Source organism: Glycine max, chromosome 20, assembly GCF_000004515.6.
Source record: "Glycine max cultivar Williams 82 chromosome 20, Glycine_max_v4.0, whole genome shotgun sequence".
NCBI lineage: Eukaryota > Viridiplantae > Streptophyta > Magnoliopsida > Fabales > Fabaceae > Glycine > Glycine max.
Genome location: NC_038256.2, coordinates 44134369 through 44159625, shown reverse-complemented (window position 1 = coordinate 44159625; position 25257 = coordinate 44134369). Strand labels below are relative to the sequence as shown.

The window sequence follows — 25257 nt, the reverse complement described above, 5'->3', positions numbered from 1 at the left end:
ATCTTTTATTGAAGTAAGTCGTGTCATCAACTTGGATTAATCCGGTCTGATCTGATTTGACTCAACAAATTCTACATTGAACAAGTTGAATAAATATTTATTATTTTTTAAAAAATGAAATTTTAATAAAATTACAAAAAAAAGATACATCCAAGAATTGAACCAAGACTTAAATTTGACTAATTTCAAAGTAATATTCGTTACGCTTTAAAAAGTTCTAAATTCCAGTAAAAAAGTTCTAAATTAACACCAACAACGTGTTAAATTAAAAGTTACTCAATTTACCTTGTGCACTTTGATTTTAACCTGAAAATTTTAGTTTACATGCGTTACAATGGCTAGCCAAACAAAACGATTATCTTGCATCATTTCTCACTCTATCATTTTCAACCTTTTGTTTAAGAGTAAATTACACTAGTATTTTTTTAAAAATTATACTTGACACTCATCTTTTTTTCATCTTACAAAAAAGTTGTTAATAATTTAACTCATATTACATCTCGACTCTCTTTCTCTTATGTATCATTTAATAATTTAATAAAAAAATATGCACATGTTAATCACATGACTTTTAATAAAAATTTATGACTAAAATTTATTTTCATCTTCTTTGACTTAACTTCATAAAAGACATGATGCAATTTTTAATATAAAATATTTTAAAATTTTTCCTTTTTTTTTTTTAATTGAACGTGAATCCAACTTTTTATTGGACGTAACCCACCTTGTTGGTACGCATGTATTAACATTTTTCCTTTTTCTTTTTTTTAGTTCAATTTTTTTTGTGCGTATTAGATCGTTTGATTGTTGTATTTTTGTTGGACGTGTTCTAAGAATGTCTATTGAATAAATATGATCATTTGCTTTAAATCTTAGTATTTTGCTCTTACATTTGTGTTGTTAACTCCTTTTTTTTGAAATATTTATTTTTGATTGTGGGGTATTTGATATAATATCTTAATCAAAAACTACATCTTCTTCAAATGTTAACAACAATGAAATAAAAGTTAAATATTAAAAAAAAACTATTATTATCTTAAGAAAGATCCATATACAAAATAATTATTAATTAGACGATATAAAATTATTTTACATAATTATTATATATATATATTATTTAATCATAATTAAATATATTATGTAAGAATATTTTTGAAATTTCAATAAATATGAAATATCAACATTTAAAGTATTCATTAACCAAAGTCAATGTTACATCATCATTCGATTAGCTGTTTGACTACACGATTTTATATTAAAAATAATTGTTTAAAATATATTTATCACTAACATTTGTAGAGATTAAAATATTAGTTAGGAGGTTAGCCAAGTGTGAAGTCGTGTTTGGTTCACTTTTGAAAAGTTGTAGCAAAAACCGAAAACCTCGCTATAAAGCACGTTGGAACTCTTTCAATGATTTTTTTATCCTTTCGTATGAGTGGCTTTCATTTGATTTGATCCAAGGCCAATACTTTATAATAATAATAACAACGAGAAGTTGATACAAACGATAAAATAAATAAGTATCATCGTCTCCTCCGTTATTGGACATATTTGAGTCTTCTTCGATTCACGCTGTAACCATCATCTGTGATCGATTCTAAAATCTTCATCAAGAAGATGCAGCTACAAGGTAGTACTTATTAATTAGTTAAGCCTTTGATCAAATCATTTACATTAATTCACTTTTATTTAATTTGTTTCAGATGGTTCTGTTGGTAAAGTCATTAATAACCTCTCACAAGTTCTGGCAAGGGTGGTGGGAGACCAGAGCATCTTTCCCCACCTACACAAAAAAGATCACTCTGCCCATGTTATTGAGAAGTTCTCTCACTATGTTGGTAATTATCCTTAATTAATTTCTCGTTAATTAGTTCGTTTAATGAACTTGAACAAACCAAAATACGTACTATGATTCATTGAAAGCCAAGAAAATGATTGGATAATGAATGAGTGATCAAAATTATTTGTTTCAAAGATTTTCAGAAAGCCAAATGAATACACTCTTCCTCTCATGGCCCCAGAATAATTAAGTGTGCCTAAGCAGGGTATTAAATTTTATTTTGTAATTAAATGTTTTTCTTCTTCTTCTTCAAAATTAGACATGTCTTAATCTCTGAAATTTAATATAATATTATATTATCAAATTAATTATAATTTATCTTATTTTATTTAACTTTATGCCCAGTGAATGGAATAGATCTTCTTCTCTCCTGCATCTCTCAATTTCTCGGGATGAGAGAGTCTTTTTCCGGCCTGTTTCGTTTCATTTAGATTTTAGACCGCAACCCTCAAGGAAAATGGATTTATTCAATAATAACTCGTGTTTCATAAGTTTTTGTTCTTTTTAAAAATATAATTTTGATAGAAATATATGTACTCCAATAAAATCCACGTCCAATTCAAAGTTACTGTACACTGCCTATACATAACTTTTGAAATTTTCAATTTACTTGATAAGAAAAAATCAAAACACAGTGAGAGAAATTTACACAAGTTCTAGACTCTTTCTCTGAAATTTTTTGCTGCATTCATTGCTTGCTTTTCAGGGGTTAACGGCAGCATACTGTTGTCTCTTTCACATTACATAAACTTTATAGACACATAGAATATGATTCAAAATTTTTTAGAGCCTAACAGTTCTTTTATAATTAAAATTTAAATTATTTAGTAATTTATAGAGTTTATTTATCATTGAATTATTTTAAGATAATTATTTTATTTTAAAAGTTAATCAATTTATTATACATGATAATAAGTTATAATTAGATGATTATATAAATTTGTTTACAGTGTATAATTCTTTTTTTTTTTAATTTATATACATTATCAAATCTTAAAATTAAAATTTTAAATGACTTTTTTATTTTCAAAAAATGATCCAATTTTTCTTGTTCAATAAATAAATAAATAATAAGACAAGAAGTATTATACTGACTTGTCATTTAAGTACTACATACATAACCACTCAAATTAAGTACTACACTTATTAAAAAAAAAAACAGTTTCTATTTTACAAGCTCTGTTTTATCTTCCTGCTTAATTAGCAGGAAAAAGACAAGTAGAAACGTGACATGTATGCTTCTAGGGCGGTTAAGGTCATGAACTTATGGACAAATATATAATTAGTATTATTTTTAAAGGGACATTAATGTTCCATGTGCTCCTAAGTTATGGCATTAATTTTCCTAAAAAACAAACACAAATTATGACATTAAAAGAAAGAAGTGCAGCTGAAAATTTGTCGTGCATGTACACCACATTTGAAATCCAATATCTTGCTTTGACTTTTTCTTGCTATGGATAATACAGTATTAGAGAACTGTCGACCTTTTCCACCGTTCAAGCCATTAAACCTTTAGGGTTGTTATGTTTTTTCCATAGATTTACATATATTGTTATATATATAAATCTTAAAAAAGAAAACCAACATAAAACATACATACAGTAATGCTTGAGCTTTAATTTCCATAATAACATATGACATGGGCTAATTAATTTGTTGAATGATTTTGGGTGTGTTTGGTTTTGCAGGTAGGCAAATGGGATTCTTAGAGAGCGAGGTTCCAGCAGAGCTGTGTAGATTGGCAGATGAGTATTTGATAAAACCCAAGGAGTGTGTAGAAAGCATCCTTGAATATCTTGCTCATCAGAAGGATCCTACCACTTTATGCCAGAAATTGATTGATGAGTTTGACCGATGCATCCTCAGTTATTTCGCATTTAATTGGAACCAAGCTTCTTATATGATTAGTCAGGTACATTATACATATAATTTAGAACAAAACTTGCATATAGTGTAGTACTTCAAGTATTTTTTTGTACTATATATATATATATATATATATATATATAATATATATATAATATATAATAAAAAAATATATATATATATATATATATATATTTATTAACATTTGTTTTACTTTTAGGGGTGATAATAGGAAATATATATAAGTAGAGTATTAACTCAATATATTAAAGTATTTGTATCATACTCGTATTTATTGAAAAAATTTGGTTATATTATTTGGGGAAGTTTAAAAAAAAACTAATACAATATTTATTAGATTTCAAATTCAAATTTATTTTCTTTTTTTCTCTTTCTCTCTCTAAGTTATGTATTTTATTGTACAAGTATAATTTTTCTATAAAAAAATGTACTAATATGCTTGTAATACTTATTAAAAAGTAATAAAATTAAAAATACATATGTATTTAATATTTTTTCATTTAATAATAAGATGATTTTTTAGCACAATAATAAGATGATTTGTAATATACTGCAGGAGATTTATTCAAACGTAAATATGCAAGGTTATTAATACTTTTTTATAAATACTGTATTTGTTTTAAAATTTATGCTGTTTCGAAATATCAATTTTTTTAAAGAAATAAGTCTTATTAGTTATTTTAAAAAAATGAAAAAAGTGAATTATTTTTTAATTTTATGTTTTATATTTTGACTAAATAAAATAAAAAAAATATCACTACATTATTTGTATTTACTTACGGTGCTTTATATTTTTCTTTCTTCTAGTCATATTTTTGTTTATTTAATTCAATTACATTGTAACTTTCTTGTGTGTGTGTGTGTGTGAAACACACTTACGTTTTACTTGTCTCAATTATAGGTATTGAGTGTTGAGTCACCTCAGAAAATACGGCTAAAAAAGATTCTATTGGAAGCTACAAGGTATATTTTTCTATTTATTTTGTATTTTCTTCAAGATAACTTTTCTCATTATATATTAACTAATTTAAGTTTATATTTTATTAACATTTCTAATCGAAAATGTTATATAAGGAAATCTTATGGAGAAAGTTAAATTATTATTATTATTATATAAGTGTGTGTAAATTGAAATATTAATGTTTTAGACCAAGTTAGTTGAGGTGAAGATGATGGTACACGTATACAGGGAACAGAGGTTTGAGAGAGTAACCAAGAATCTGAAGGTGGCAAGAGTGTTCTCTACATTGGTGGAAGAGATGAAAGCAATAAAGGTTGACTCACAAAAAACAAACGACATAGTCCACACTGTCCACACTGAGAGGAGTCCAGTGCTTCTGCTTATGGGAGGTGGCATGGGAGCTGGAAAAAGCACTGTTCTTAAAGACATTCTTAAAGAGTAATCATCACCTTAACTTTATTCTTGCCCTATCATCATTTTTCAATTCTACAAAATGTCTTTGTGCAAAATGATATAAATATGTACCACCCAAAATATGAAAAATGAGTAAATGATGGATATTTTGTTCTTTTCTTCACTAAATTTCCACACAATAATAATGCTTTTGTCATTAAATTCATGGTTCTATAAAAGTTATACAAATACAAGTCAACAATGTTATGTCATGCCACATAAATTCAATATTATACAATAAGATCTACTGTAAGGCACATGTGACAATAACAGTGTCCTGAATATATGAATCTCTGAATAGGATAATTCAAGCTTGCAGACAAATTTAAATTGGCCTAGCTTTGCAAATTTACGTAGATTGTTTATATGTATCAATTGGCTTTGGCAGATCATTTTGGTCAGGAGCATCTTCAAATGCTGTGGTGGTTGAGGCAGATGCTTTTAAGGAGAGTGACGTCATATATAGAGCCCTTAGCTCCAGAGGTCACCATGATGACATGATCCAAACTGCTGAATTGGTATGCTTCTGTGTGAACCATGACCTCCATGTTATTATTATCATTTTCCCACTAAACTGGTCACTATCGTATGTGCAGCATGTGACTAATGTTATAGAAATCCAAAATAAATTTTAAGAAATTGTCATTCACTTAAAGGTCCTTTTGCAATTTAGCTATGATGAAATGGATGACATACATTAGATCCTTAATTGTAAGCTATTTTTAACTGATGATTGCATTTAATTTTAACAAAATTTGAACAGGTGCATCAATCTTCCACTGATGCTGCATCATCTCTGCTGGTGACAGCTCTAAATGAGGGTCGAGATGTGATCATGGATGGTACCTTATCATGGGAACCATTTGTGGAGCAGACTATTGCTATGGCAAGAAATGTTCACAAACACAGGTACCGAATGGGGGTAGGATATAAAGTATCTGAAGATGGTACAACAATTACTGAAGATTACTGGGAGCAAGTAAATGAGGAGGAAGAAGAACATCAATCAGAGGAAAATTGTAATGGAGAACCACGCACACGAAAGCCTTACAGAATTGAGCTAGTTGGTGTGGTTTGTGATGGCTATCTTGCTGTTGTTAGAGGCATTAGGTATTTATGCTTGTGAATTCTGCCATGTTACTAGTTTGGGAATTGAATTTGTGGATATATATGAAAGTTAACATTTCCCATTGGAATTTTGACAGGAGAGCTATTATGACAGGGAGGGCAGTGAGGGTGAATTCACAATTGAAATCTCACAAAAGATTTGCTAATGCATTTCCAAGATTTGCAAACTTGTTGATGATGCCAGCTCTATTGCACAAATGATGTGGTGGTCCACCACAGGTAAATTCGAACATTTTTGCACGCTCTTGTGATGAAATGATTAATTTCACACTTACTAGTATTAATTAAATGTCAAAAGGTAACAGCTTGTAACACATTACAGCTCAAATGGCGGAAGGATGATGATCAGAATCTGCATATCCAAAGATATAAATGCTTGGAAAGGATAGGCAGTGTAAATGTTGAAGCTGATTCCATCTACGAACTTTACAAGGAACCCAGCCCTATAATGGAACCAGGTTCTGTTTGGAAAGACATTGTTCTTTCACCTTCAAGGTCTAATGATCAGAAGGAATTAAAGGAATCCATACAGAAAATAGAAAAATTCATCAGAAAACGGTAACCATTTAATATTGTTGCATGATATGTTCCTCCCAAAGCCAAGCTTTGGAGTATCTAACAAAGTTAAGAGTTACAAAGTTTTGTGTTTATCTGCTATTCCTATGGTTTAACGACCGAAGAAGACAAAGGGAGAAGGACGAGTTGTGCAGTGAAGTCGTTTTCTTGGCATCAATATGCAAACCAACTCTAATTCACGGTTAAGTTTGCCCATGTACATATATATGTGTGTGCGAGTGTAAATTTATTAAAACTGCTTCATTGGAGCATTTTTAGTTCAAATCAAATGTATATAATTACTGATTATTGAATCTAGCCTTGCGTTGTAACTAAAACAAAAACAAAAATCAGGGCTGTAAACTCCAATGTTGATTGTTGATGGGTGAAACTTTGTTTCTTTTCGTTGACGAAAAATAGACAAGGTATGATCCACAGGATGCCACACGTGCAGCAGTCACTGGAAGAAGAGGGTTCAATTGATGTTTTAGGGTTACTAAAAGTAGGAAGCTAATCCGAAAGAGACGGTCCCTGGAATTGTTTTCTTTACATATCAATAAACATTAAATCAAAATATGGTGTCTAATACTTGGTTCCTGATTTCCAGATTTTGTGTTAGTTTGCAGATCGAATTGCATGTAAGTGCAGCTAACACTTTGGGCTTCCATCAGTTCCATGTCATAACTTAATGTTTATAATTGGCAGTTTGCAACTTTGAATCCCACCAAAAAATAATAAATTAATATTTGTTTATAGAACGAAATTATAATATTTTATACTTTTACTTTTTTCTTTCTTGCAACTAAGACAAACATTTGCTGTGAAAAATTGTGATCTTATATGTTAAAATTAAGTGTAATGATGAAATTTTATATTAAATAAAAAATGAAAAGAATGAATAATATATAAATAAGAAAGTACAGTAAACTTCATGTTTATGCTGAAAATGATATTAAATTTACTTATATAATTTTTTAATTATTAAATTTTTCAGCCTTTTACCCTACTCCAAATTTTGTAAACAAACTCGCTTTTTCATAAAAATAATTTAAAAAATGTTTTATCTATTTAAATGAAAAATGATGTCATTTTTTCTTGGCAAGCGTGTGGACTGATCTATTTAACAATATTTAATATATATATATATATATATATATATATATATATAATTATGCAACGTGATCAATTTGTTTATAGCTTAAACAAGTTTGTTAAATGCTGGTTTGTTTGTGGATCACAGTCCATTTAACTGTAAACTGACTCAAGCCCGTCACATATCGGACTCTAATGCCAGCTTAGCTAGATTGTTTGTATGTAACATTTGTTGCATCACATAAATTCGACCACTCTAATGTGTTCTAAATATACTCCTATATTAATGTTTGTTAGTTGATTTAGTTGATTGCGTTTATGTAATCACTGACACATTCAAATACCAACTTAACTATGTTTTTTTTTCTTCTATACATCCAACTTACCTATCTTTAAGAATCTATCTTATCTATATCTATATTTATATAAAAATTGGACCATCGTCACCACGTGTTAACGGTTGAAACAATTTCGTATTTTTTATTTTAACATTTTATTTTTTTTCTCTCTCTCTTTCCTTTTTTTTTCTCTCTTTTTCTCTTATGTTATTAAAAATTCGGGACCCAATCCTAGTTTTATATATAAAAGTATTTTATTTTACGTTATGTAAATAAGAAAAAGTATTTAAAAACATCTTTCTTGGGTGGAAAAATCTTGTAACTATGAGACTGATACAACATCTGAATGAATTACGTACGTGATGGTAAAAAAGAGTGATATAATGGCCACCAATTTTTCTTCTATTTCTAGAAAATAGTTGACACTTCATAGGAAAAATATGATAGACGAGACTAAAAATTCAATCTAATCTACCAGACTTGTGACAGCGAGAAACAAATATTTACTACTTTTGACTTCTTTTTTTTTTCAATAGTTGATGTGAAATTGTCTTCATTTCTAACGCGTACCTTTCAAAGTGACACTTAACTTTTTTTTAAAAGTTATTTAATTACTCTGTTTTATTAAAAAAAACTATTTATTACTGTGCTTTTTTTTTCTTTTATAAATATTAAGTTGTTAAATTTTTTAAGAAAAATGTATAGTTTTTTTTAACAAATATGCTAAAGAGCAAGAAAAGGAGGCTACTTCTTACCATGTCATCTCTTCTGTGGTTTGATTGATTTTAAGGATAATAATAGAAGAATTTTTTTGAAATAAAATAAAGTATAATAAGCGTAAATTTCACTAAAAAAATACATAAATTTTGTTGAATATTATTTTCATCTTTGGATGGCTTTCACTTTGACACTCCGCGAATTGCCACGTCGATGGAGCAACAGCTTTCACTTCTCCCCACGACACACTGCTCCCTGGCAAAGTCCTTGCCATCTCATCATTTATGGCTGTTTTGTCTCCTGTTGTTGTATCATGCATTCTTGTTGTTCGAGCCGTGGGAGGTCACAAGAATTTCAAAAGGGACAAGACGTGATTATGCCTAATTATTTACAAATTTACAAATTATTATATCATATAAATGAAAAAAAAAATTATAAATTAAAATGTGATGTTCAACTTATATAAAAATAATTAAAATTGTATAATTATAATTTAAGATCTGTTTCATTTAAGAGGAAAGAAAGAAAAGATAATTTTTTTAAATTTTTTTTCTCTACATGAAATAAACACAACCTTAACGATTAAATTACATATTTAATTTTGAAGATTATAAAGCATTGTTATTATCAATATCACATCTAACTAGCTGGCACAAAAATAAAATATAAATTGAGTTTTTGTACAAATTTTTTTTAAATATCTATATTTATCATTTATAATTTTAACTATTAATTTTTTACTTTACCTCTTAAAGGACTACAAAACCTTGTAACTCATTTATTGTAACTTTTATTTAATTGTTTTGTTAAAGGACCATGTATAAGCCTTGCATTTTGATAGAAAGAAAAGATGAGTACATGACCCGTGAAGCAATAAGCAAAAAAAGAAAATGTAATAAGAAAAGGACTAAAATGCACCCATAGGTTATTCAAAAGAAAATAGTTCTACACATCTTATTTTATTTTATTCACATTTCATTCTCCTTTTTCTCTCTGTTTTAAAAAGTTTTTGTACTTTAAAAACCTGCATTCATACAGACCTGTTCCTAGTTATTGTAATTTATGTTCAACCTAAAATAATTCTCATCATGCATCACATGGGTATAACCTAATATTATCTATAGTAATTTTCTCTGTTTTATAATATTAAAGAATAATTGTTATCACGTCACTGGCCACGACCATGATTTAAAAAAACAAGTATTTTATGAAAAGAAAATTTAAGAAAAAAACATGAGCGTTGGATCTGAACAAGCACGAGGTACAATTATATACGAGCGCACAGAATCACATTCTTCCTGCCATATCTTCTGACTCAGCTTTATTTAATTTCTTATGTCCATTTCATCATTTCAGGCAATATTTAACAATGGTATGGAGAGTTGGTAGCCATTTGTGATTCTGAAAAACCCATCAAGATGGATCAAGGTGAATGACAAAAGTCAAATCCCTCTTTCTCTTCTAATCTGCAACAATTTGCATATAGTTTAATTATAACATGTATTTTACAACAAATTTTTCAGACAGTTCTATTGGGAAAGTTTTCAAGTTCACACATGTTCTGGCTGCCTCCTTCGCCGGTTTAGTTGCCGCCGCCGCCGCCTCAAGCTACCGGCGGGCACCGTCCACGGTGGTGGGAGAGCAGAAGAAGGTTATTCCCGAGCTACGTAGGACGGAATCTGGGCGTCTCGGGGAGATCGAAAAGTTCTCCCACTATGTTGGTATGTATGTTTTAGGGGTTTTCATTTAATTTGCTCTACCACTATTACAAACCCTGTAATGGATGCACTTATCAACAACGTTACTAATTTTGTTTTTTTCTCCTCTCCGTACTGTACTTTTATGTGACAAAGAAAAATTCACACTTTTCCTATATTCTTAGAGTTTGCTTGATTTTTTATGCTATATTTGGTTGGACGAGAAGAAAGTGAGAGAGGAATGCAAAATTTTATGAAAAAAATTTCAAAACTTAGATAAATTTTAGACGATAAATTAATTGTTGAAAAACTGGGATTTTAGAACCAAGAATGAAATCAAACCACCTTTTAGATATTATTTTTAACCAGTGTATACCATTTGCCTTCTTTTATTAAGGTGGTTATAATAATTGATGTGAAGAGTTGGATCAACATAAAGACGGTCGAGCATTAATGCATTATGTTAGGTTGAGCATTAATGCATTATGTCAGGTAATGTTTTTTTTTTTACTCATGTGTTTGCATTGCAGCAAGGCAAATGGGGTTTGAAGATGCTGATGAGGTTCCAGAGCTATGCATATTGGCCCAAGAGTATTTGAAAAAATCCAAAGGGTGCGATGAAAGCATCTTTGAATATATTTCCAGTGGCAATGTGGAGAACACTGATTCTCTATATGCGAAATTAGTTGAGGAGTTAGAGAGATGCATCCTCAGTTATTTAGCATTTCACTGGAACCAAGCTACATCTGTCATTAGTCAGGTATGTTAATGTTAATGTTCCATTCATGGCCCCGCTTTTGTTCCAAACCAATTTATCGGTTTTTATTTTTTTTAATGCCATCTGCTGGTGGGGTTCCTACTCTCAGGTTTCTCCCTCCCCACATTCTAACCCCTTGTAATTCCATCGCCTTTTTTAATGAGTTTTTGCTAATTAGTGGACGTTGGTTAAACTGTTAAAAGAATTAACAAAAAAAGAAAAGATTTTATTGAAAATCATATAAACATATTTTAAAATGAGAAAAAGAATTATTTGATTATGTAAAAAGTTGTAAATAATCATAATCTATAATTTCTATAATATATGATAAATCTGTTAATTTTTATAATAATTATCTTAAAATAATTTAAATAATGATTTATGATTGGATGATAATACATTAAGCTCTTTAAAAAAATAAAAAAAACACGTTTTTTTGAATTTCAATTTTTAATGAAATATTTTTTCTTTTACTTTTTTAACATGTGTTCTAAGGACTTAATTAACATTTCTCTTTTATTAATTGTATGTTATATTAAATTTTCTAAGTATTCTTTATTAATTAATAAATTTTTTAGCTAAATAATAGTAAATGCTAAAAAATAATGAGTTGAACTCTTCTTTTCTTTTATCGAAATTGAAGATAGGAAGGAAGCAATTAAGTTTTGAAAGTGAAAAAAAAAGTTAAAAAACTAAGACTAATTTTAGAAGAACATTTTAAATTATTGATAAACTTATAACATTAATTAATGAAATTAATTATTTTTAAAAAATGTAAATTGACTAAAAAAGGAAAAAGAATTATATATTGTTATATATAAAATTTTACACAATCATTCGTATCATATATAATAAACGTGTTAATTTTTAAAATTATTATTTTAAATTAATTCAAATGATATAATTGATTAATAATATAAAATTATTTTATTCTTTCAGGATATTAATTCTAAACACTTAATTTATTGTTAATTATCCTTTTTCTTTGATTCTAATTATATAGAAATCATGACTAATTTTTAAATTTATTAGGATTGAATTTTTTTTATACTTTTAATTTATTGTTAAGTGTATTTACTAGATACTCTGAATTATGAGTATTAATATTAAATATAAATATCACTTATAACCTTTAAATTTAAGAATATTTTAAGAATAAAATTTAAATTTATAATAGTATTAAATAGGATTAGAGTTAGTATCCTTTTAGTCATTAATATTAACACGTGCTTTAACTTTGGGGAAAAACGTGTACAGCGTGCACAGTTTTAACTCGTGAAAAAATGGCTAAATGGGAAAAACAACTACACAGAACCTATTTCCTCGTAATTCTCGTCAGTTGAGAGAAGAATTGTATACCTGTGGTATGTGGAAACTTCAAATATTGACTTAAGTATTTTTTTTAATTATTGTAATTTAGTATTTTTATTTTTATCTTTTATAAAATATTTTTTATTTTTAGTTTTTATAAATTATATTTTAAAAAAAATTTAGATAATGCTTTATAAAGTAAAAAAATATTATCTAAATCGTTATAATAACGAAAAATAAAAAAATATAAATTATAAGAGTTAAAAATGAAAAAATAATCCTACAAGGATGAAAAAAACTACATTATAAAAATTAAAAAGATATTTAAATCTAAAATATTTTAAAAAATTTCCTTCCTTTTCATTCTAAAAATTAAAAAAATATTTAAATCTAAAATGTTTTAAAAACTTTCCCTCCGTTTCATTCTACCATCTAGAAAAAATAACACATTTCTCTTCACTTGCTTCTTTCCCCGTCCTTTCTCAATCATTTCTTACAACCAAATCCACCCTTAAACTTAGATTAATCATTACCACGTTTGTTTTGGTTAATTTGAGAGGAAAAAAATTAGAAGTAATTTTAAGTATTTTATTTTTGTTTGTTTGAAGGAAAATTAATGAGTAAAAGTTGCAAAAATTCGCGAGTCCCTTCTCATTTTGTGTCTTTGCATTTTATCCATGATTTTGGATGAAAATTACTAATTATGTATTACTTAAAAATTAAATAATTTTTTATAAATATATTTTTTAAATTATAATAAAAAATACTTTTTGTAAAATAATAATAACAATAAACATATTAATTAATTGATATAAAAATATTTTTCTTATATTTTTTATTCTCTTTTTCACTCATCCAAATAGTAGAGAATTGTTTTTCTACTGCCTTCCTTATTTTTATCCATCTAAACAACACATTTTTTTCATTCTATTTATCTTTTTTTCTTTCTCTTTCCTTTCTATTTTATTGTTCGTACAAACAAAGCATACGATTTTAATTGGTTGAATGATAGGTTTTGGGTGTGGAGTCTCAGCAGAAAAAAAAGCTGAAGGGAATTCTATTGGCAGCTACAAGGTAAATTTCTATTTTATTTGCAAATTCTTTTTTTTATCATTTAATCAAATAATTCAAATTTATTTTTTTAAACATTAATTAAATTCTTTTCTTAAAAATTGAAATGTTACATCAGTTTGATGATGTTAATTAGTTAAACTAAAGGAATATAGTTCAGTTATTTAAACAAGAATATCTAAGTTGTTGTAAACCTCTTGTAATTATTTTTATTTATTTTTTATTGCTAGGGATAAAATAAAATTGTAATGGAGTTAAAAGTTTTCCAAGTTTTAATAACATTTTATTTCTGGCACTATGCAAGTGTACATGTATTTAAATTTAAATATTGACGATGTTCGTTGAAGCCAATATGGTGCGGTGTTTACAGGGAACAGAGGTTTGATAGAGTAACCAAGAATCTGAAAGTGACAAGAGTGATCTCTACTTTGGTGGAAGAGATGAAAGCAATAAATGGTGACTCGCAATGTACAGAAGTGATGGTGCCCATGGCCCACAGTGAGAGGAGTCCAGTCCTGCTGTTCATGGGGGGTGGCATGGGAGCTGGAAAGAGCACTGTTCTTAAAGACATTCTTAAAGAGTAACTCTGCTCTTGCACTATGATCATTCTCTAATGCTAATAGTCTTAATAATATGAATGTGTTAGCCATTACTGATTATTACTACTGAAAGTAAGAATAATTATTAGTAAATCATATGGACACCCAAATTAGGATCCGCTAGCATTATGGCACATGTGACCATGACTGTATCATAAATAGGATCCATTATTAAGGTTGAAGACATATTTAAGTATGAAAGAAGTTCTACTTTCCAACTTAGTTTGAGTAAGATTGTTTATGTGTATCAATTGGCTTTGGCAGATCATTTTGGTCAGGAGCAGCTTCAAATGCTGTGGTGGTTGAGGCAGATGCTTTCAAGGAGAGTGACGTCATATATAGAGCCCTTAGCTCCAGAGGTCACCATGATGACATGCTCCAAACTGCTGAATTGGTATGCTTCTGTGTGAACCATGACCTCCATGTTATTATTATCATATCTTCCCACTAAACTGACCACTATTGTATGTGCAGCATGTGACTAATGTTATAGAAATCCAAAATAAATTTTAAGAAATTGTCATTCACGTAAAGGTCCTTTTGCAATTTAGCTATGATGAAATGGATGACATATATTAGATCCTTAATTGTAACCTATTTTTAACTGATGATTGCATCTAATTTATCAAAATCTGAACAGGTGCATCAATCTTCCACTGATGCTGCATCATCTCTGCTGGTGACAGCTCTAAATGAGGGTCGAGATGTGATCATGGATGGTACCTTATCATGGGAACCATTTGTGGAGCAAACTATTGCTATGGCAAGAAATGTTCACAAACACAGGTACCGAATGGGGGTAGGGTATAAAGTAGCTGAAGATGGGACAATTACTGAAAATTACTGGGAGCAAGTAAATGATGCAGAAGAGCATCAATCAGAGGAAATTTCTAATGGAGAAGCACACACCCAAAAGCCTTACAGAATTGAGCTAGTTGGTGTGGTTTGTGATGGCTATCTTGCTGTTGTTAGAGGCATTAGGTATGTATGCTTGTGGAATCATCCATGTTACTAGTCTGGGAATTGGTTTTGTTGATATGAGTATGACTGTTAACATGACATTGGAATTTTGACAGGAGAGCTATTATGACAGGGAGGGCAGTGAGAGTGAATTCACAACTGAAATCTCACAAAAGATTTGCTAATGCATTTCCAAGATATTGCAAACTTGTTGATAATGCCAGACTCTATTGCACAAATGCTGTTGGTGGTCCACCAAAGGTAAATTTGAACAATTTTGCATACCTGTTGTGCAGAAATGTTTGATTTTACACCTTATCAGTTTTAAAATGTCATGAAGATAACTTTCTTGTAGTACATTACAGCTTATAGGGCGGAAGGATGGTGATCACAATCTACTAGTGGATCGTGAAGAGATCAAGTGCTTGGAAACGTTAGGCAGTTTGAATGCTGGAGCTGATTCCATCTACGAACTTCACAAAGAACCCAGCCCCATAATGGAACCTGGTTCTGTTTGGAATGATATAGTTATGTCACCTTCAAGGCCAAGTGATCAAAAAGAATTGAAGGAATCTATTCAGAAAATAGAGAAATCCATCCGAAAAATGTAACCAATATTGTTGCCTGATACGTTGGAGCAGTATTTGGCTATCTCTGGAATATATCGTGTTTTGTTCTATATCTTTAATCGTATGATTTTACTTGACAAGGAAGATTATTGTGTCGTTTTCCTGGTATCTATATGTAAAGTGAAATGCTTGGAACATATATTATGTAATATACTCTTGAGTTTTGAGCATATTTTTTTTTTAATCATTCTCTTTCTTGATTTTGCAGTTTTCAACAAGTTATTAAATTTATTGAAAAAATGTTTGAAGGATGTGTTAGATAGTAAATTCCTAGCAATATTACATGCAATTTTTATAAGCTCCATAAAACAAAGTTCCCAAAAATCAGCATATATTTCCTCTATAACATTGGTCCTATATTCCTAGACCATATATTAACTGATCCGTTAACTTAATCAATTCCAGAAAATTTCATACGAACAAATGTTAAAATGCATATACATACATCTCTCAGAAACTATAATGCTGTGTAGCCAATTAGATTCAGGATCGTGTCTAATTGCGTGCTCTATGACAATATCATTGAATTGAGCATGTTGATCTTCTCGGTGGCTTGATATGAAGGAGCTATCATATTCTTCCTTAATCAGCCTGTGGTCCAATGTATTGAGTGCCATTAATGATTCACACAGGCGTAAGGAATACCCCAAATCGCATGATCCTTGACCTTCAACTTCGTGAGGCAAATTCCTCAGATTGGAGGATACATATTATCACTTTCAACTTCACTTTCAATTTCACTATCATTTTCGCTATTATAGGTCTTGAGATATGCCTCATCACCCTGCTCACCATCCTCCACCTACATAAAGGTATTAACACAAAAGTATATAATGAAAACCAGTTTTTCATATAAGTTTTTTAGGTGAGGTTGGGGGTTATTATGGAAGAGAGAGCAACCTCTGAGTTCTCATCATCGCTAGGATAGGCAGAATCCAATTTGTCATACAATGCTTCATCTCCTTTGTCCTTTACCTTCTCCATTTGCTCCTATGAAAAGTGATTAAAGCCAAATAAGATAGGAAAACGGGGTTTCCATAAAACATACAACTTGGCTTGCAATAAGAAATGCTAAAAATATAAAGATCAGTAAGAGCATACTATTTCGGATCTTATCCTCCCCACTTTACTTTGCAAAGTTGAAATATGATTCATGAGTGCCTGTTTGTCAACAGAAAGAGAGTTAAGGCATTATTTGGCTTAACAGATAGAATGTGCATATAGATCTGCATGGTAGAGGGAGAGATGGAGAAAAACATTAAGAATACGAGTAAAACCTTATATATATACCCTCAAGATAGATTTTATCATCTTGGTCTTCAAAAGTTAAAACTTGAAATCTCCAATTTTTTCATCCCTCCATCTATTTAAGTTTAATATTGTTAACTTGAAAAGCCTCTGAATAATGTTAAAAGATAAACATGACATATCTGAAAATTTGGTCTTTAACCGAGCCCAATGACATCATATGATCCATGTAGCCAATCTCACCTAATGGGATAAGCTTTTGTTGTATTCAGCAGTCAACTAATCCAAAATGATGTTGTTTTGCCAGTTTTAGGCATCATTTAGGAATTAAGTGTGTCCATAATTTTCTATATTAGAGTATTACCATTTTGGCCAAATGATGATATTTTCGCCCAATTTGCTAAGCTAGACATGCCATGTCATCTTGTAATGAGGCAAATCCGGTTAAGGTTAACATTGTTAAAAAATGGATGGAAGGGGTGAAACAATTGGGGATTTTAAGATCTTGGGACTAAATTTATGACATTTATGTCTAAATTGATTAAAAAAATTGCATCTTTTACGGCGTTTAATCTAAAAATTATAAGCAACTTTCATTTGAGGGAAAGTTTCATATGGTATAACAAACGAACAGCAGTCAGCTGGGAGACCAGCAACTTAATCAAATTTCAGCCATACTTAGCACAAAGAAGGAAATTTCTTACATGGGTTTCTAGAACATTAAAAGAAAAGTGTATAAATTATATATTAAATAAATAAAAATAGGCCCTTTCCCAAAAAAAAAAAAAAAAGGCCATAATCCAGTGGTCCTGTGGGCTGACATTAGATAGTCATAAAATTATAGTTTGAGGTACAGTATGTTTGTTGCAAATGTTTATCTCCAGATCTACACGAAAATTGATATTATAGAATAAGAGTACTTTGCATACATACCTCATGTCGTTGGAGCTCAATTGAGCGTGCCAAAGCCTTTCTCTTTGTCAATAGATTTTTGGGTCTCAATGTTGAAGGACGCTGGTAATCCTTACCCCGATAAACAATTACAGAATATCCTTTTGAAACTTTATCAACTGAGACCAGAACACCTCCACTCTCAGCTTCAAGTGCTAGTGCAATTTTTTTTACTTGTTCAAAGGTTTTAGCCTTCACAATTATCTTGACCAGTTCCCGGTACTTCCAATGCAAGTGCATGTTCTCAATAGTACCATCAAAAACCCCACGTCTACCTGAATCCACAAATTATTCAATTTCTATAAGCATCACATAATGATGGGGGAATGGAATGATTGAAGGACAGGGGTTAAGGGGAAATAAAGCTGATTTAAAAACTTTGAAGAATGGATTCTCAACTTTTAGAGATGAAATATTCAGGTATAAGATTAACATGAATTAGACTTATAAAATCAACCTTTTGTATCTGATTTGTTCCATACAACTTAGTATTGAAGTGAAGTAAAGTGGTCCTAAAATATAGTAAGAACAAGTTTATTTAGATAGAGCTTTACCAAGAAGTAAGAAAGCTTTCATCCTCAATCCTAATTTGCGAAACATAAATCTCTCTTCATCAGTTATACTTTCAGGATCTGCTTTGTATTCTGATGGCTTCAAAAACGACTCCACCTTCATTAAGGCTTTTTCAGCTCTCCTTAACTTTCTTTCAGCCTGGTAAGTAAAATCCAGGGATTACAATCATGCATATTCTAAATTTGAGAATAATCCTAGAGTGAAATTAGATACAGAAAAAGACAATAAAGATTATTAAAACCTCCAGGAACCAGACATGGTGTCATCTATATATATAAAAAAACTGTCCAGCCGTCGCCACATGTCAACAGCTGGACAGTTTGCACTTTTTTGTTTTTTAATATGTGTTTTATATTTTATTTTTTGTTTTTAAAATTTTTATTTATTCTATTATCCTTTTGTTCTCACTCTTTTTTTTACTAAAAATCCGTGCATTACCTGGGTTCCAATGCTAGTGATATTTGAAACCATTGATTGTCTAAGGTTTATATGAGAGTCTAATTAAACACATTAGAAAATTAAACAAGTGTGTAGCTGCTGTAACAAACTTTTTAGCCTGGTTGATAATGTGGGAATCAATTTCAGATACAACATAGATGTTAATCTTCTGTTCTTGTAAACTTAACCCATTGCCTATCATGATCCTTACTTCATTCTCTTTCATATCATCGCCTGACTGGCCTCATCATGATTTAATGAGACAAATCTGATCCTCCACCTTGTATTAGGGTTGGGTATATGGATCTAGATCCACGGACCGGCCCGTTAAACCAGCAGACCTTGCGGATAGCGGGCCTCTTTTTTTAAAATCCGCATAGTTCTATTGAGTTTCTGAGTCCGGTCTGTTAAGCCCACGGATATAGCGGGCTTTATCCTCGGACTTGTGGACTACCTGTTTAACCCGCCTAAGTCAAATGTGCAAGTATTATGTTAATATTTTAATCATTAATTTTGGTTATTATTGTTAATTTGTTGTGTTTAAAATTTAAGTATGTTTTAGTGTGATAGATTTTAGCTTAAAAGATGAAGTCAATTATTTTTCTTCTAATTTTATACATTTTTCACTTTTTTAAATTTTTTTTTCCAAATTACTATTTGGACCCACAGATCGGTCTATTTTTCCATGGACTTTTGCGGGCCAGTTACGGACCTTGAAAAAAAATCCATTTAATGTCATGGTGACAAAAAAACAATACCAGTTCAATGAAGAGTTTTAAAGTTTCATCAAGGAAACCCTTGGAAGAAAGAGCATTACAATCATGCTGGATGATGAGATAATTAAATGCAAAAGCCATAGGCAAGACAATAAGAGACTTCCATGATTATATGAAAGGAAATTAAAGAACTTACAAAGGAAAGCTTCTGTTCTAATTTTTTAACAAGGTTGGCATGCCGTAGTTGTTCTACTTCTCTCATTATTTTTTGTTTGTGACGCTCATCCAATGTTTTCCCCCACTTTGCATCTGCATCCAAAGTTTCACCAAGAGTCCCTGCCTCTGCTGACAGCTCTGATGTATTATTAGTCGGTATGAGCAATGATGACGCTCTCAATCTTGCTTGCTCCTCCTCATCTTGCATTACTTTTGCCATTCTTTCCCTCTCCAGCAAGGCTTGAGTGACATCTGCTGATAAAAAATTCTTTCCTCGAAAGAAGACCAAGAAGTCTTTATTTCTGGAGAGTAGAATACCACCTGTCAATTTCTGCAGTCAGCAACAAAAATAGTCATTGTTCAACAAATCATCATCCAGTAGTGTGACTAAACACAACCCTTGAGGCTGCAATTAAGATCCCCCAAAGAGAACGCAACTAAGACGAAGAGTGACCACAATTAAGGCAACTTTGAAACAATATAAAATCATTCAAAAGCCTCTGCTAATAGGATAAGCAAATGGGATAAAAGTAATTACTTGGTTATCTCTGTGAATGACCAATTATCCCATTTGCTTATCCTTCACAGAGGTTTCATTAACAGAGTTTTAATAAAATATCAACAGAAAAAGTGACAGGGAGAGCATTAGCAGGTCAGATGTGACATTATCATGAAAGAAGTCGGAAGAGATAAAGATTACTGGATTCATGTGAATTTAGTCAATATGAAACACTGATCTTAACAGATGCCAAGGTTTATTAATTGATTCGTCAATACCAAAGTTCAAACCCATGAGAATTACAAATTTACATGATAATTGGTTTCAACTTCTTAACATTTAATGCCCGCCTACAGGATGCCACTAGGAAATGACACAAATTATGTACATTTTCATGCATAAAGGAAAGTTTATTAGGAAATGGCATACCGACTCCGGAATAATGAAAAAGTGCTCAAGAAAACAAAGCTACAAAAACAAAGTAAAAAAATTTGATTAGTGGAACAGGAAAATGCATGATTAATCACCTTGATCTCTTCTGCCATTCTCTCACTGGTTGTTAGCTGCACACCACGTTTGAGTGCAACCTTTGCAATAGAACTTATTTCCCACAATTTAATCATGGCTACAGCTAATCCTTGAAGCTGTCTGTTTCTACCTATATATCATGATTAATTTATTATAATCAGAATAAAATTCAAAACTTCACATGCACAAGGGAAACAACGACAAACCTAAAGCAAAATGTGGAGGAAGGGTCCTTGCAATCCTTCGTAGAGCAGTTGCCTCCCTTAAACCAAGTGTTGCTCTCACTCCAAAAGGAAGAACTCTGAAGGGAGGTTGGTAACCGGGAACAGTTACTGGAAGCATATCCGCATCGACAGGCAATGGATCACATCCAGGCCAATCTGTGTATCTAGGGCCAAGACCGTCCAGTAACTTGTCTACTTCATGTTCATAATTGACTTTGGGCAGATAATCTCTTTCTTTCTCATCATTTGTAGATTCCAATTTTGCCAATGGTGCACTTGTCCCAGAATTAGAAGCAATGTCTGAAGGATTCCCCACAGAATTATAAGAAGGTGTTGGTAAAAGCTTAGAAGAGTTCTCGCTTTTCCTATATATTTTTTTATTCTGTTGTACTGAAGGAACCTCGTAGCTCACACCCCTGTATAAGGAAACAGAGTTGCCAGACCTCCAAATCACCAGACCACCAGTTTTTCTCTGAATGTGGTTTTAAAAATAAACAAGAATATAGCAATGGTTACTGATAGTCAAAGGAGATATATAAAGAAAAATTGGAAAGCTCCAAATGGAATCTACACACAATGATACACAACAGGCAGCATTGACAATACAAACAATCTAATCAATCATAGAGCATTCAAACGATCCTACGGATAATCTGGACTCTTTGACAAATATTGTGGTTGAAGAAGAGAAATATTTCCAAATTCGCAAGTAAACTCAAGAGAGTGATCTAGACGGTGAATCAATCATTTATCACTAGACAAGAGAATTTGCAAAAGTGGATATCACAGCCCAAATAAAACTAAAAAATTGCAAACATCGGAACAGGTCCTGGGGACAGCTTAAAGAAAATCTGTTCGGTTAATATAACATTCATAATCAAGTTGCCCAGCTACGATCCCAGGAAAGGGAAAGTGTTGAATGAATCTAAACTCACTAGAGCAATTAAGGATTATCTTATCAGCAATTCACGGCATATTCCGTCAATCCTAGTTCCCTACATTGACTTAGACCACTCCTCTTTTAACCACTCCTAAGTTGCAAAGACATGAGCAATTTAATCACTCTTCTTTTAATTATCCAAAACAAGTTTACACACACTTCACAAAGCCGCTATTATCCTTCACTTCAATAAACTCTCACATTTGCTTCTCATTCCCATCATGCACACCACAGGTTTTGCAACAAAAGCAAGATTTTCTGAACATAGAATCAACTAAAGATAAACACCAAACCTCAAGTATCTCATGCATCCTCTTCATGTTAAGCGCGGCCTCGCCTTCGAACTTGAGCCTCACAATCTCCGAAGTCTTCCACCTCTCATGAATCTTGTCCACAACAGCCTGAGTGACCCCACTCCTCCCAATTCTGGTCTTGTGCTTCTTCTCAAAAGTCAACTTGAGAAGCCTCTTCAATTCTGACTCAGGAAGAGTCAATTCCGCCAGAGAGGTCTTACTCCTACTCCTCATGGATTTCCTCTCTTCCAACTCTTCAACCACCGGCTTCTCCCACGGAAACCTCACTTCTCTATCATCACTTCCAAAGCTTCCAAACCCTAATGGAGATTCTGAAGAAAACCCACCTCGTGAATTAGGCAACATTCCTTCCTCCACATAAAATATATCCTCCACTGACCCTTTTTCTATCACCCTCTCCTTATTCTGAATCCCATCTTCAACGTACCCAAATTTCTTCAGTTTTTCCACAATCCTATCCATGGTGCTTCCACCGGTATTTCCATCACCACCCTCCTCGTCAGAGCTCGCAAGACCGGATTTTGACGCGTGCCCATTTTCAGAATAGTCCAAAACAGCACATGGCGGCTTCGGACGGGCGTGGTTGTTTGTGGGGTCGTTCCAACGCTTCAACCAGTGTTTATCGGTGGAGAAACTCTTGGCAGGGTTGCAACGAAAGATGAAGAGTGGTTTGCGACGGAGGAAAGTGGAATTGGGAGAGGGTGTGAGGGAGTGGCGGAAGAGGGAGTTGCAGAAGCGGAGAGAGTGGAAGTTGGGAGAAGAATGAAATGAATCGAAGAATGGGCGAGTGGGTACAAGAGCCATAATCACAGTGACATGAGTGAAGAGAAAGAAAATAATGATGAAGATGATGGTGTTGGGAGCAATGGAAGTAGCTTATGCTCTGTTCTGTGTTCTGCTTCTTACCCTGCGCCGCAGAGACAAATATCTGCCGCTAAAATGACCGTGGATAGGGAACCACTCCTTGCCACACGCCAATATTTTTAGTTTTTTACACTAAACAATTTTGGTTTTCTTTTTTAGTCCCTCATCATCAATAAATTTGAGATATTAAAATGGTTTCTTCTAAATTTTGGGAAAACTAATACTAAATTCTTCCCAAAGACTAAAAATATTTTTTTTCTCTCTTATAACTATGATAATTATGGAATAGTACAACTGAATTGCTTTGATAAATTTATGCAACAACTCCTTTTCAGAGTATCATTTTAAGTAATAGTTATATTATTTATACGATATTTTTATAATATTTTTTTCCTTTTGTTTCTTCACTACGTGACTTATATTATATAGCCACAGACTATCCGAAAATGGAACTTGGTTTCTTGTATATATATATAAAAAAAAAATCTTAACTATTATATTGCCCATAGTCTACCCTCTGGAAACAAATATTGTTAACACTCTGTAGCAATTTCAATGTTCCTCGATTCATCGCATTGACAAAAGGTTAAATTGAACTTTCTAATTGGCTGTAAATTAGTGGCTCGTAACTAGCAAGATTGCAAGTATGTCACCTTAGTGTATATATATTAATCTTGTGAAGGTACTTTGGTTCTGAAAAGCTCCCCAAGAAATAAGAAGTACTTCGAATAAATTTTTTTGAAACTATTTAATATTATCTTATTAGGTAAATAGAAATGGAGATTCTTAGTGACTGACAAAGGTTTTTGGTGTGATCTCTTATATTACATGCATGACTCTCTTACAAAGGATATGTTTGATGGAAAGATCTTGTTTCTATTGAAGCCTAACCAGTAACCACACTCCCTTCCACTTTGGTTTTCGAACTCCATTGCTTTAAAACTTAGAGGTGGTGGTGGTGATAAGATTAGATTTTGGCATGACAAGTGGATTGGTAATATGAGGATTCCAAACGCCTTCCTAAGACTATATTAGATTTCCAGATATAAATAAAATGTCATTGCAATCATGGAGAATTGGAGGGTGAATGATGGATTTAGACTTAGAGGTGGAGGAGACTTTTACTCAATAGAAGGAAGATCTTTTTGTAGAACTAAGAAATCTTGTCATTACTATTTTGCCTATAAAAAGGGAAAAAGATTTTTGGATTTGGAAAGAAGATGAATCTCGTGCTATTTTATCATTTTAACTTGTATCTTCCTCATTGCTTATAGCATGGATGGTTCTTTTGATATTACATATAATATTCAACTACTTTTAGAATCAATAATAATTCTTATAAATTAATACAAGATTTTTTTAAGTGTATTTTAATTTTATTAAATATTTTTTAAGAAACTTTTTAAGATGTCATATATCTCATAAATACTTTAAATTAAGCATGTTTAATTATAATATTCTTATGTAAGTGATGAGATATTAAAAATAAATGTATCTCATTAGTATAGATAGTTTTAATTAATTTATTTAAGTCATATTTAAATATATACAATTTTATACTTATATAATCTTTAAATTCTTTTTGATGTGTCTTTTCTACTAAGAATTCATCTTTATTAATTTATATTTCATCTCTTTTGTATTGACCATCACTCCCTTCAACTTGGGGATGTTACACCATGCATGGTGTGGGGATGCTTAAAAAACCTGCCTGCTTTATAAGTTTTAGCTTTTTATTAGAGCCT

General features: G+C 31.2%; 3 protein-coding genes across 4 annotated transcripts; 2 read left to right on the top strand and 1 right to left on the bottom strand.

Annotated features, from left to right (window-relative positions):
- The first annotated feature begins 1444 nt into the window (after positions 1-1444).
- On the top strand, positions 1445-7270 carry LOC100777974 (calmodulin calcium-dependent NAD kinase). The gene is made up of 8 exons (XM_041013442.1): positions 1445-1633; positions 1707-1841; positions 3535-3758; positions 4635-4696; positions 4923-5132; positions 5536-5665; positions 5911-6257; positions 6353-7270. The coding sequence occupies exons 1-8, from the start codon at positions 1621-1623 to the stop codon at positions 6474-6476; spliced, it is 1245 nt and encodes a 414-aa protein (XP_040869376.1). The 5' UTR covers positions 1445-1620; the 3' UTR covers positions 6477-7270.
- A 2972-nt stretch (positions 7271-10242) lies between these two features.
- Positions 10243-16171, top strand: LOC100796923 (calmodulin calcium-dependent NAD kinase). Of its 2 annotated transcripts, none has more exons than XM_003556315.4 (9): positions 10243-10405; positions 10501-10698; positions 11205-11434; positions 13755-13816; positions 14184-14393; positions 14677-14806; positions 15053-15393; positions 15489-15633; positions 15738-16171. In XM_003556315.4, exons 1-9 carry the CDS (start codon positions 10396-10398, stop codon positions 15981-15983), a joined length of 1572 nt encoding a protein of 523 aa, XP_003556363.1. In that variant the 5' UTR covers positions 10243-10395; the 3' UTR covers positions 15984-16171. The 2 variants fall into 2 exon arrangements, with proteins under 2 accessions (XP_003556363.1, XP_014628172.1); XM_014772686.2 differs by having other exon boundaries at positions 10262-10405; positions 15728-16171.
- A 144-nt stretch (positions 16172-16315) lies between these two features.
- On the bottom strand, positions 16316-23613 carry LOC100796394 (CRM-domain containing factor CFM3A, chloroplastic/mitochondrial). The gene is made up of 9 exons (XM_003556314.5): positions 22628-23613; positions 21377-21866; positions 21170-21300; positions 20124-20474; positions 18755-18911; positions 18183-18475; positions 17103-17162; positions 16902-16991; positions 16316-16803 (listed from the first exon to the last, which is right to left on the bottom strand). Exons 1-9 carry the CDS (start codon positions 23450-23452, stop codon positions 16693-16695), a joined length of 2508 nt encoding a protein of 835 aa, XP_003556362.1. The 5' UTR covers positions 23453-23613; the 3' UTR covers positions 16316-16692.
- Between the last annotated feature and the right edge of the window lie 1644 nt (positions 23614-25257).

Excerpts from the sequence above, each read along its gene's own strand:
- LOC100777974 (XM_041013442.1), top strand. Across the intron at positions 4,697-4,922 it reads ATTCTATTGGAAGCTACAAG|GGAACAGAGGTTTGAGAGAG; the intron begins GTATATTTTTCT and ends ACACGTATACAG. Across the intron at positions 5,133-5,535 it reads CTTAAAGACATTCTTAAAGA|ATCATTTTGGTCAGGAGCAT; the intron begins GTAATCATCACC and ends TGGCTTTGGCAG.
- LOC100796923 (XM_003556315.4), top strand. Across the intron at positions 13,817-14,183 it reads ATTCTATTGGCAGCTACAAG|GGAACAGAGGTTTGATAGAG; the intron begins GTAAATTTCTAT and ends CGGTGTTTACAG. Across the intron at positions 15,394-15,488 it reads GCTGTTGTTAGAGGCATTAG|GAGAGCTATTATGACAGGGA; the intron begins GTATGTATGCTT and ends GAATTTTGACAG.
- LOC100796394 (XM_003556314.5), bottom strand. The coding sequence starts at position 23,452 with ATGGCTCTTGTACCCACTCGCCCATTCTTCGATTCATTTCATTCTTCT. Across the intron at positions 18,912-20,123 it reads TAGAACAGAAGCTTTCCTTT|GCTGAAAGAAAGTTAAGGAG; the intron begins GTAAGTTCTTTA and ends TTTACTTACCAG. Across the intron at positions 16,992-17,102 it reads GGAGGATAAGATCCGAAATA|GAGCAAATGGAGAAGGTAAA; the intron begins GTATGCTCTTAC and ends CACTTTTCATAG.